The sequence below is a fragment of the Chrysochloris asiatica genome, unplaced genomic scaffold (assembly GCF_000296735.1).
Source record: "Chrysochloris asiatica unplaced genomic scaffold, ChrAsi1.0 scaffold00029, whole genome shotgun sequence".
NCBI lineage: Eukaryota > Metazoa > Chordata > Mammalia > Afrosoricida > Chrysochloridae > Chrysochloris > Chrysochloris asiatica.
The window spans coordinates 3,304,703-3,317,920 of NW_006408547.1; the positions used below are offsets into that span (position 1 = coordinate 3,304,703).

The following is a 13,218-nucleotide window of genomic DNA, read 5'->3' on the forward strand; positions in this document are numbered from 1 at the left end:
TTGCAACAAAGAAGTTCTGAGACAGCAAAGAAAAAGCATTTGCTTACTTCCAGCTGCTCCTCAGCCACAGGAGCAGGGGTGTCTGGTAAGGATAAATCACTCAACTGTGCTCAGGACGAATAAGTCACAGCACCCGTGAGGATCTGGCTATGTCGTCTTACTCTTGTTCACTGGTTTGCCTCCGTTCATTATTGCAGATGCACTAGTGCTTTTACTTGGCGTCACCCCAGCCTTCGGGACCGTTTCTCCAACATCATGCAACGATGGTTCTCGGTACATGGCAACTAGTGACACAAAGAAAGGCATGAAGAAGGGAAGAAGGAAACATTGCTCCATTAGAGTCAATAATGGTCCATTAGCACACACACCAATGTCAGTGGTTTGTTCCAATTTTCCCTCATACAAAACTATCTCTTTGCAAGAGAATTCCTATTTTAAAGCAGTAATTTCGAGTCCATAAACAGAAGACATTCTGTTCTCTACATTATTTGCTTGCTGAGAGATGTACATGAAAATGCATGAATTTTGTCTAGAAAAGGAGGTTTGAATAAAAGCTCTGACCTCTCTGTGGTGCTGGTATAGAACAGACAAAGGAAACAGGTGAAATAAAATGCATTGGACCTATATTTTCCATTTGCACAACAAGGAAAGCACAAACTTCTCTTCTACTCTACACTAACGTCCACACTTGAAGCACTCATTCCAGTTAAACTTTATGGTAATAGGTATTTACACTGCAAATTATTACATTATTATGTTCTCTAGTGGATAAAGGGCAATATAAGCACACTAGTTGTCAACTCCGAAGCTATACAAAACAATCACACGAAAAACCCTGGTTCCTTTAAACCTGGCCCTTCTGGAGAACATTGTTTAGATATCCCATCTCCCAATCATAGAAAAAGATGTTTAAGCAACTAAAAGTAACTGCATGCCCTAGTTTTTTAATCTTATTTTTCATGTTTCCTTTTCAGATCTATTATTATCAGTTAACAATTTATATTATAAAAGGCAGAGACCTAGAACGGCTGGAGGGCAACTGTGGCTGATGCCTGAATAAACTGAGGAATTGTCTGAATAAAATCTGATTAACATGTTAACCCCAAAAGTTTATGTGGCTTTTTAGAAAATGATTCTAGGGTATCCTGGGAAAGGACATTTAAGAGCAAGACTGTGATAGTGAATTATTTAACGGGCTCTTTGAATCAAAAAGTCTTCATAACTCCCACCAAAGCAGTGAATGAGTGGGACCAGGCAGAAGGGGTGTTCTCCTCTCTTCCTGATGGAGATGAATAAGAAAAGGAAGGGAAAGATGTTGAAAGGATTATATGTATGATGCAGCTGTGAGTTGCCAGTGCAATGAATTATGGGATCCAGCTGAGAAGTAGAGAGCTGGAGGAGGGAGGGTTGGTGTCAACAGTGGGAAAGAAGGTAGAAGGCAGGAGGCAAGGTGACCACAGCCTCCTAGGAATCCGCCTGGGGCTGATGTGGAGTTTGATTTTCTTGCCCCTTGTGAAATCAAAGGAGATTAAATGTGGCCCCAGGCCTTTTTAAAAAACAAAACACTGACCCTTAGGGAATATGAGTGAACTAAAGACACCAGCATCAGAAATGCAAATGAATTACAGCTGCCCAACCTACTATTTTGGAGTTTTGGTGTGGTACCTTAGGCTAAGAACTGGACCTCAAGGTCAGTTTGACTGAAAGGTCAGTGGTTCAAACTCACAGCTGCTCCTCCGAAACCCTATGACAGGGTCGCCATGAGTCGGAGCTGACTCAGCAGCATTTAACAACAACCTATTTTTTTAGACTTTTAGAAGTTAAAGATATTTTATTTAGGCTGAACCACCACAGGCACTCTCTATGTGTAAAGCAATAAATTTTCACCTTTTGATTCAAGGCATCATAAGATTTTTCAATAGTGCATTTATTTGAAAATGCACATAGTAGATGACTCAGCAAGGCAGTACACAGGATCAACACACTGTCTTTGTGACACATTGTCATCTACCATTCTATCACTAATTCAATTAGGAGACAATGGGACCCACACATTGACCCTGATTGTATGGTACGAAGTGAGGTTGTAAAACAGATAGGAAGACGTAGAACATCGGTAGTTAATGAAGTACCTAATTCACTTTAACATTTCCAATGACATAATTTTCATTACGGGTTTTGAACATATGAAATGAAATTTTTTCTGTCAGAAACATTATGTGACACACACTATGTCATCTGAAGAGTCCTGTTGTGGCGCTGTGGGTTAATGTGCTAAACTGCAAAGTCATTTGAACTGAAAGGCCAGTGGTTCAAGCTCACCAGCTGCTCCTCAGAAACCCTATGAATGGATTGTGATGGGTCAGAACCAACTTGATGGCATTTAACAACAATATCAACAACATGTCATTTGAATACCCCTTTCATTGTTCTCGAGCACTCTACTACTTATGAGGATGAAAAGTACTGTTTCTCTCTTACTCACTTTGAGCCAATTCATGATGGAAATGCAGCAATGTCATTTCACCACACCTTTCCAATCTTAGATACTCCTCTTAGAATAGAACAAATAGACCATTTTTAAATGTACCAATAAGTCCTTTTAGTTTTCATTACATCATGCAGTGAGGTAAGATTTTAGAAAGCTAGCGAATTTCTAATCATCTATATTCAAAACAAGGAACTGTGGTACGTAGTGGTTACAAATCAGGCTGTGAACCACTAAATCAGTAGTTCGAAACTCCCAGCTGTTCTTCCGCGGGAGAAAGATGAGGCTCTCTGCTCCCATAAAGATTTACAGCCTTGGAAACCCTGTACAGGGTCGCTATGAGTCGGAACCAACTCCATGGCACACAGCAATAATAACAACATATTCAAAACAAAAATAAATGGAAGAAGACAAAGCCAGGTGGCAAGTAAGCCAAGATCTTGGTTAGGGCTGCTATAAACTATATTATTCTTATTTATTTATACTTGAACATGTGAGAAGGATCTATATTTTATTATTCATTTACATTTGAATGTGTTAGTATGCAGCCTTAAACTTCAATTTAAACAACATAGTCAAATTATGAATGTGTTACTTGGGAAGAATAATCTGTAATTTCTACTTTATACTCTATTACTATTTATAATCTACTATATATTCATGACTGCTACTGAATCAATTCCAACTCAAGTCTGAGGTTTCTGAAGAGTAGCCTGTGGATTTGAACCATTGACCTTGCGGTTAACACTACAGTGCTTATCCTACACCACAACATCAGGACCCCATATAATGAGAACACTCCACTCACTCACACTCTGGCATAATTTGTCCTGAGACAGATTCTGATGACTACTTGGGCCTTCAATATTGTAAAGGCAAATTGAATTCCAGTTGGTAGTTAATCAGCATCACTGAAATGATAGGAGTGGTGTTAACCAACAAGAGTGGTTTTCCAAACTAAAGCAAACGAAAAGCTGGATTATGCATTCCCAGATAATTAAGAAATGACTGTTCAAAATTTCAAATTATCCTATTATTCCCTTGTTGAAGAATAAAAACCAATACGCATTTTCTCTTCATGGCAAAGGTTTCCTGTAAGAGTCTAAAGAATGAAAAATCACATGTCTGAGGTAATTTAGATAAAGAACTCATTCAGTTACTGTTGATCTTTTTCTGCAAAAGAGCAAACAAAGTATTCAAATAGAAAACCCTTTTGAAAAGTCTCAAAATCAACTTCTTTTGTAACTCTCAAAAAATAAGTTACATAAGTGAAAATGAATGGTACTTTTGGTCTAGTAATTAATGAGGAAGGTCAAAGTGTTTCTGACTAACAAAACTTTTGAAACTGCTCCCTGGAAATCTGGTTACAGCATATGCAAAGGTCCCATGCATAGTTCAAAGTGAATGTAGATCTATTGTTTTAGCAAAAGAAGGTATTGCCACTACTGAATACAGCAAACAAATATGCAGGATCTGTAATTATAATACATTTGAAAAGGACTTTGACCTCATTAATATCAACATTGGCAAATACTCTTGAGTTCATAAATTCAAACTTATTTCTTTGAATATACCTATTATCACATATTTTTAATACCACAGGTCTTTAAAACGTTTTGTTGTTGTTATGTGCCATGGAGTCGGTTCCGACTCATAGCAATCCTGTACAGGGTACCCTTTCCGAGGCTGTAAATCTTTACGGGAGCAGAAAGCCTCATCTTTCTCCCGTGGAACAGCTGGGAGTTTCGAACTGCTGACCTTTCGGCTCGCAGCCTGATTTGTAATCACTATGCTACCAGTGCTCCTTTTAAAATGTTTAGATTAATTAATTTAAATTATTTAGGAGCGACAGAAGTTGGAACCATGAGATTTTGAGGCATTGGAGGGAGTCTGAGAGGAAGTTTACACATACAGTGCATAAACGGCACAAATCTTCACTGGACAGCTACCTCCCAGACCCACACAGAGAGTCTTTCCAGCATGCCAGCAGTGTCCCTGGTATCTATGGTGTGGCTGCCCATGTGAAAATAAAACGTAGTTAATCTGGTAAGAATAAAGAACACTCACCTTCCAATGGCTTAGGTAAAAAATGAGCTGCTGGTTTTGTTTTCTTTACTCTGTTTCCTTTCATAGCTTGTCCTTCCTTATTCAATCCCAAAAACCAGGCTCTACCAGATTCCTGTTGTCTGTATAGCATGGATGAGTAGATTACATAATAGTTTTCAAAAACAGATTCTTTAAACTTGCATTCAGGCGTAAAAAGTTCCTGTGGAAAGAAAACAACGAGATGCAAGTCAGAGGAAGGAAAGACAGCTTGGGGGAATTTCTCTATTCGTTAGTCCAAAAAATCATTCACTGTTGGTCAATGGGCCAGTTCTTTGGAGGAGTGATTACACACATCTTTTCCAGGAAGTGTCCATGTTCTTGTTTCCCAAAATATATAGTAGAAAGAGAAGCCGAGTGGAGAATACATATATTCGGGAGAAAGATGAGGCTGTCTGTTCCCGTGAAGATTTATAGCCTCGGAAACCCTGTACAGGGTCGCTATGAGTCAGAACTGACTCCACGGCACATAACGACAACAACATATTTATTTTTCTACATATATTTCTACATAAATTTATATTTCTACATATATTTCTGCCTATATTTCCAACTATATTATCTAAATGTTGTCAAATATATGTTGTTATTGTTGTGAAGTTCTGTCCAGTCGGTTCCGACCCATAGCGACCCTGTATAGGGTTTTCGAGGAGTCGCTGGTGAGCTTGAACCGCCGACCTTGAAGTTCAACTGGCTCTGCAGTCTGGCGCATTAACCCACAGCGCCACACCAGGATATCCTTTAATAATAAATTAAATGGATGACCAACTTAAAAAAAAAAAAGTTTTTACTTCGTTAGAATAAAAAAAAGGTTACATTAAAGTAGTATGTGTATTCACACTAAATCAAATAATATATATTTAAATCAAACAATATATATTTAAACCAAACAATATATATTTAAATCAAACAATATATATTTAAGGTATTTTATCATCTGTTTGGATGTCCTGGTGTGGCTCTGTGGGTTAATGCGCCAGAGTGCAGAGCCAGTTGAACTGCAAGGTCGGCGGTTCAAGCTCACCAGCGACTCCTCGAAAACCCTATACAGGGTCGCTATGGGTAGGAACCGACTCGATAGAACTTCACAACAACAACAACATCATCTATTTAAAATATTTCTATAGAAATAACTGCATAATATCTCAACAGTTGCTAAATGCTAAATGACTTACTGATGCTACAGGGTGATGATAGCGTTTACACAGAGAAATAAACAGCCCTGCAATTGAAAACCATAACTCCAAGTTCCCCACTCAGTGCGTTTAGGGTTGTGATAAACGCTCACAGGGCACACCACCTCACCATAAGCCTCAGCCTGATGGTGTTCAGCACTTACGTCATGGGTCAGTAAACCTAGCTCCCTAATTAAATGCCTGGAGGCGACGACCCACTCTGAAAACCAGCTTCCGGCAGTAAGGCCCTCAGCTTTACCAGCTCCACGGCCAGGAAGTTCATAATTTTGTCTCATGCTCTCTATTTGGGTACTGCTGAGGCTCCTCTGATGTCACACTTCTCTCTCCTGGATCACGGGGGTCAATGCACAGGGTTCTCAGAGGCCAAAGGGCAAGTTTCCCACCTGGCAGTTTTTCCTTGATAGTTTGGCGATCCCCTTTTCTGCTTCTAAAATGGCGTATTTTATACGCAACCAGGTGGCAAACTTGACCAATCACAATTAGCCCTGTTAACAATCACTCACAACTGACTCATATAATCCATCAGCATCTTTCCCCTCCAGACCTACTGGGACTAAGTCATTTGGTGGGAATTTACAAACTATGACTAGAAGAAACATTACATAATTCACTCTGCCACAATGTAATTACATATTAATCTTATTGAAGCACATATTCATAGATAACTTTTCTATATTGCTAAAAAATTATTAGTTTAGAATGGATAATTGTTGTTGTTAGGTCCCCAGGAGTCCGACTTATAGTAAGTAATGCTATACACAACAGAATGAAACACTGCCTGTTGTGTATAGCGTTTCATCCTCATCATCCTGTTACCCTTGTGCCCATTGCTGCTGCCACTATGCCAATCCATTTCACTGGGCGTCTTCCTCTGTATCAATGACCACTTCACTTTACCAAGCATGATGTCCTTCTTCAGAGACTGGTCCCTTCTAATATTATGTCCAAAGTGACTGAGTCTCACTATCCTGGCTTCTAAGGAGCGTTTTGGCTGTACTTCCAACCCAGATTTGTTTGTTCTTCTGGCAGTCCATGGTACTTGTAATGTTCTCCTCCAACACCATAATTCAAGCGCATCAATTTTTCTATGGTCTTCCTTATTCATTGTCAATTTTCACATGCCTATTAGGCTACTGAAAATATCATGACTAAGTCAGTTGCACTTTACTCCTTAAACTGGCATCATCACTCTTTAATACTTTGAAGAGGTCTTGTGTAGCAGATTTGCCTCCTGTGATATGTAATTTGATTTATTGACTAGTACTTCCATGAGAAGATGGATGATAATACATATACTATCATGCTAACTGATAAATTAATATGTTACAACCTACATTGTTGTTGTTAAGTTCCAGCTCATAGAAAACCTGTATCAGATTTCTGAAGAGCAGCTGGTGGTTTGAACGACTGACTTTGAAGTTAGTATTCAAGTGCTTACCCTACATCAGGATTTTAAAATTCAAAGCAACAACCATGGAGCAGACTGGGGCTCACAGTGACTCTGAATGTGTAGGGTTTCCAAGACTATTTTTACAGAAGACGACAGTCTCTTTTTCGTCCTGTGGAGCAGATGGTGGGTTTGAACTGCTGAACTCATGGTTATGACTCCAGTTGGTATCCTACAACACCACCAGGGCTCTGGAGTCAACTTACATAGTATTTCTTATTACATGCAATTAAATATAATTTTTAAAGTCTTCTTTCCCAGTTACAGACCATGAACATCACGTAAGTACTTTTTGTGGCTCTTTGAAACAAGCTTAAGACCTAGTATTTTATTCACATTCAAAACATAGATTAAAAACATATTCTTTCATTGTTATTGATAATTTAAAAATATCATAGTACTTTAAAATAAGCAGGGGTAAGTCAAATAAGTGTTGCTACAAAATCATAGAAACCTTTATTAATAAAAACAATAAAATGTGAAACTATGATTTCCTGATACAGCTTCCATCTAGGTCTATAGACACATGAAGGTGGTATTTCCATCTTTTTAACCATTCCCCACACTGTTAGATAAGCACTGGTCTGGGTGGTGGTTGAAACCCACCAGTCACTCCTTGGAAAGCCTATACAGAGTCGCTGTGAGTTAGAACACATTCAACAGAGCACAGCAACTACTATTCATATCAATTCAAAACGGGAGTTCCAGCATCCTTGACGGACACACATAGTGTTCCTTTCAAATGTTCTCTGAGTTTTAGGAACACAGAAATGTGTGAGCCGACAAGTGCAGAGGTGTGAAGTGGATGAGGTAAGGTTTCCCAGTGAAATTCCCTTAGGACAGCCCTTGCTACCCTTGATAAATGAACAGGTGCATTGTTGTGATGGGAAAAAAAATTCCAAGATGCAACTTCCCTGGATTTTTTCTCACCAAGGCAGTTTTCCATTTTCTTAAAACTTCTTTATAATAAGCCTTATGGTTGCCTATGTCCTGTGAGAAAATCCATCAAAACTACCTCTTAGGAATCCCCAAAACAGTCACTATAAAGTTCTGAACTGACTTTTGTGCTTTGCATTTAACAGGCCCAGCAGAGCCCTTCAGATGGCTTCTTATGATTGAATCATTTTGGAGGTACCCTAACAGACTACAACAAATGTATTACTGAGAAAACTTGTCTACATCCAACCACTGATGTTGTTGTTGTTAAGTGCCGTTGAGTCGTTTCTGACCCATAGTAACCCTGTACACAGTTTCCAAGGAGCACCTGGTGAGCTTGAACCAGCGACCTTGCAGTTCAAACGACTTTGCAGTTTGATGCATTAGCCCACAGTACCACTGATAGTTGCTGTTAAGTGCCAATAAGTTGGTTCTGACTTACAGAGACCTTGTATATGGTTTTGATGGCTGTAAATCTTTGCAGAAAGCGTCATCTTTTTCCCAAGGAGCAGACAGTGGGCTCAGACTGCCATCTGTGTTGCTTGAAGTCCACTGCTTTTCCTATAGCTTCACTACACTCCCACTGATCACAGAAATATGCTAAAACGCATTTTGTTGAAATAAAGCCATGCCTGTAGGTCAGCAGTTCAAAACTACCAGCTACTCCGCGGGAAAAAGATGAGGCTTTCTGTTCCCTTAAAGATTTACAGCCTTGGAGAGAATAAACAATTTGGTGGATCGGGTGAGCTCCACCAGCAACAACGCAGAATACAGAACCAAACAACCTCAGGGGATGGTCCCAGAACTCTGAACCACATATAAAGGAATATTTAGAAGGTTGGAACGCTTACAGTCTTCAAATCAAGTATCAATGCTATCTGCTCTGTACACAGGGTAGATAGGGACGGACAACTTAGACACTGGCTACCTAAAATGAGGGGACAATAAAGGCACGAAGTGATTGGCTTACAAGGTTTCAACAGAGAGTTTAGTTTAAGAGTATGAGGGCAACAAAAGAGTCCCCACTGAATAGCTGTCATTTTGTCTAGATGGTTCTGGTGAAAAGAGATGGGGATAAGATTCATAAGATTCAATAGTGAATAACTGTTATCATGACTAATCGTGACAATGATAAAGGTAGAAGTTTTGTAACAAAAAAAGGGGAGTGGTTAATCTTACTGTCCAGAAACAGAGGACCCTAGGACCATCAAGAGAGGAATGCACAAATAGAATGTGGGACCTTATCCAGAGAAGCAGCGGCGCCAGAGATGGAGGCAGAGATGGAGGCATGGAGATGGGGGGGAGACTGAGGACTCTAGATTCATCAACTAAGAAGAGAAGGACTAAGAACTGGTGGCCAGGAGCAGATTTGCAGAATGTGCCCTTTGTAGATGTAAATTATTATATATGCCTGAGTGGGTTTTTTTGTTTTGTTTTGTTTTTAAAAAGCTAAAGTGAATAGAGATAAATACTGTTAACTGATGGTACATGGAGGGGAGTATAATCATTGTAATGAAAGAAGGTATATGATTTGTTGAATGTAAACAAGTTATATGAATGGTTGAATGTGAAACTGATGATGTGCCCTGTAAACTTTCACTCAATACACAATAAAAACCTTTAAAAAAAAAAAACTAGAAAAAAATCATAAAGATGAAAAAAAACCCCAAAACATTTACAGCCTTGGAAACCCTGTTCAGGGTCGCTTAACAACAATAACAATGTATGCAATACTAGTAGCAATACTTTTTGACAAAAGCTGTATACATAAGCCAGGATTTTCAGTTCACCATAATAAAGTTTAAGGAGCTATGGTTACGTAGTGGTTATGAATCGGGCTGATAATCTCCTGGTCAGCAGTTCGAAACTACCACCTGGTTCCATGGGAGAAAGATGAGGCTTTCAGCTCCTGTAAAGATTTACAGCCTTGGAAACCCTGTACAGAGTCACTATGAATCGGAACCGACTCCACAGCACACAACAACAACAACAACAAATAATAGAACTTATCATGGGACAAAATGATAACTTTGCTTTTCTTTTAGAAATTTATTTTCTGTACAAATTATGAATAATGGAATGCCTTTTGTTGGTGGTGCTGTGTGCTACCAAATTGATTCTGACTCATAGTGACCTGTACAGGTTTCCCAAGAAGAACTGAAGGATTTCAACTGCTGACCTTTTTGTTACTAGTGTAGTGCTTATTCTACAGCGTCTTTAAGGCTTAAAAAATGAAATGTTTGGACTGCATAGTCAATTTAAAGCACAAGGTTGGTGGTTCAAGCACCTTGGAAACGCTACACAAGGTTGCTATGGGTCAAAACTGATTCAATGGCACTTAACAACAACAACCAACAAAACACTTTACTGAGTATAGAAACATTCCTTAAATATTGATCATGAGGATGTGATTTATGAAATGGTGTCTTGCTAGATACAATATACTCAGAGTGCCCATAAACTCTGCCTAATTCAATGAGAATTAGTAGTTTTCCAAGGTAAACAGATTTAGTTAACGGCAAGCACTTTTTATTTAATAATTGAATAATATACTAAAATTAAAATAGCCCCAAACCAGACAATAGCTCCCACTCCAAGGGATTAATTTACCCTTGCTTTTCTTCTAGGCAGGGTTATGAAGCACTTTAAAATAGTTCAGCCATGACATACTGAAACAAGGGTAGTGCTTGAATTGCACAGTAACCATATCTCTTCTGTATAAAGATCTGGTAGCGTAGTGGTTACGAGTTGGACTATTAACCTCAAGGTCAGCAGTTCGAAACTACTATTCTCAGGAAGCTTATCAACACAAACCTAATCTGATTTATGTTTTTTATACAGTGTCCCTGTGTGGTAGAAATGCACTCAGCTGCTAACTGAAATGCAAGATTTTGGAGTTTACTCAGTCACCTTGAAAAAATGGCTTAGAAATCTACTTGTGAAAAATCTGCCTCATAATGTCCTATGAGGCACAGTTTTACTCTGATACACATGAGATCCGCAAGAGTCAGCATTGAGCCCGCAGCACTGAGTCCACTACACATTTTTAAGGATTTATTTCAATGCAGTTGATTACTAGGAGGGTGGTATCAGTGAAGCATTCTATAGACTATCGCGATAATATGAGAATGTCTTGTTTAAATTTAGTCATAAGTATGAATTCTTGTTGTTGTAAATTTTTTGACCATAGTGACCCTGTACAGGGTTTCAAGGAGAGGATGATGTGTTTGAACCACTGAACTTGCAGTTCAAACAGACCTTTCAGCCAGTGCTTATCCCACAGCGCCACACCAGGACTCCATAAACTCCTAGAAACAGCCAAAATGAGATAAGGCATCCAATGTGTCTTTTTGATGATCTTGTATACTTTTATTTAGAAACTCCAACAGTTAGTTTGCAGAAGAAGTTTAAGTATTAGTTTGCATCAATGCCAAATGAAATCATAGAACAGAAAATCTCAACAACTAAACAAAAATATTCTTATCTCCTTTTATGTCATGATTGTTTTTGAAATCAAAGCTCCATCTGTAGTTTGTTTATTATCTCTACAGCAGCAGCAGAATTCCTCTTCTGTGGGGAAAATCTTTGTTTAGGAAAAAACCATGATGGTCCATTTGCATATACAAAGATAGGCTTTATGCCTCAGGATGAAAGGAAAGGGTGGAGGGAAGAGAAAACCAATGTTAATATAATTTTCTTGGTGTTAAGTGCCATTAAGTTGGTTCCAACCCATAGGGACACCGTATAGGATTTTTTTTTTTTTTTTTTTCTGAGGAATGGTTGGTGAGCTTGAGCTGCCGACCTTGTGGTTCAAACAACTTTGCAGTCCAGCGCGTTAACGCACAGTGCCACACCTGGACCTAATTGTTTTTCCAATGCTGCAATTCCCAAGGAAGCCAACTGCCATGCATCTTTTTCCACCAGTGGCTGGTGGATTCTACCCACTGACCTTTTGGTTGGCAACTGAGCAACTTCATTACTGCACCACCAAGTTGTTGTTAAGTACCTGTGAGTTTGTCCTAACTCACAGCGATCCTATTTAGGATGTCCAAGAATTTGCCATAAACCCAGCTAATTTAGGAGAACCACAACCTAAGAGCTAGACGTGATGTTGAAAATCTAGTAAACTCTGATCCATAAATCAATTAAAGCTACCATCTGTTTTGTTCTTAAGGTTTTGTGGGGAAACAGCCATGCCCATTTGTTTACATGTTATCGCTCACTGCTCACACTAAGGCAGAGACAAACAATCCACAATCATATATAGTTTTTTTACCAAAAGGTTTGCCAACCCTAATCAAGGACATTCAAACCTAAGAAGTTGGGAAAAGTGTTGTTCATATCAAATTTCTAAGACGCCAATGATTTCCAAATTAAACTTGGATTGAACATATTTTCAAATATGCACATATATGCAATTTGAATCAGATTGCTCAGATACCATTCTTCAAGAAAGCCTTTATGTTATGAGCCTAGCCTTCTGATAAGAATATGCAAATTGTGCAGTTTAGTTGGTTCCACTCATAGTGACCCTGTGTAAGGTTTCCCAGGAACAGATGGTGGATTTGCACTGCTGACCTTGTGGTTCACAGTCCAGTGTTGATCCTACAGCATCCTACCAGAAGTCTATTTGAATATGCAAGCAGTGGCCACAAACCTCCCTGAACTGTTACGTTATTTTAAATTGCATCTGTGTTACCTGGTATGGTGCTATAGGATGAGCACCACACCACGAGGTCAGCAGTAGTAACTCACCAGCTACTGCTCTGAAACCCTAAACAGGGTTGCTATGAGTCAGAACCACCTTGACAGCACGTACAAAACAATGTTATCGATAACCAAAGAAAAATTGTATTTGGTTAATATTTCCAGGCTTGCCTATTACCACCACCAATCCTCAAAAATGGACAGTCCAAATAAATTTATACCATTTCTTAGACTACAAGGTAATTCCAAATCAGATTTACAAGAGAGATATTGAGTCTATTGTCACAGACGCCCTATAGGATAAAGTAGGACTTCTCCCTCACATAGAGACCCTATAGGAT

The 13,218-nt window shown here is 39.0% G+C and overlaps 1 protein-coding gene across 2 annotated transcripts in view; it reads right to left on the minus strand.

The window, feature by feature from the left end:
* The window catches only part of LOC102830049 (fibroblast growth factor 14-like), a 978,820-nt gene continuing 965,602 nt past the window's right edge, over positions 1-13,218 (minus strand). The window contains exons 4-5 of one of the 2 annotated variants that reach the window (XM_006846669.1): positions 4,556-4,754; positions 1-284 (exon numbers count right to left, since the gene is read on the minus strand). In XM_006846669.1, the coding sequence (XP_006846732.1) occupies positions 148-284; positions 4,556-4,754 (336 nt within the window). In that variant the 3' untranslated portion in view covers positions 1-147. The remainder of the gene's footprint in view (positions 285-4,555; positions 4,755-13,218) is intronic. The other variant, XM_006846670.1, reaches the window with a different exon arrangement.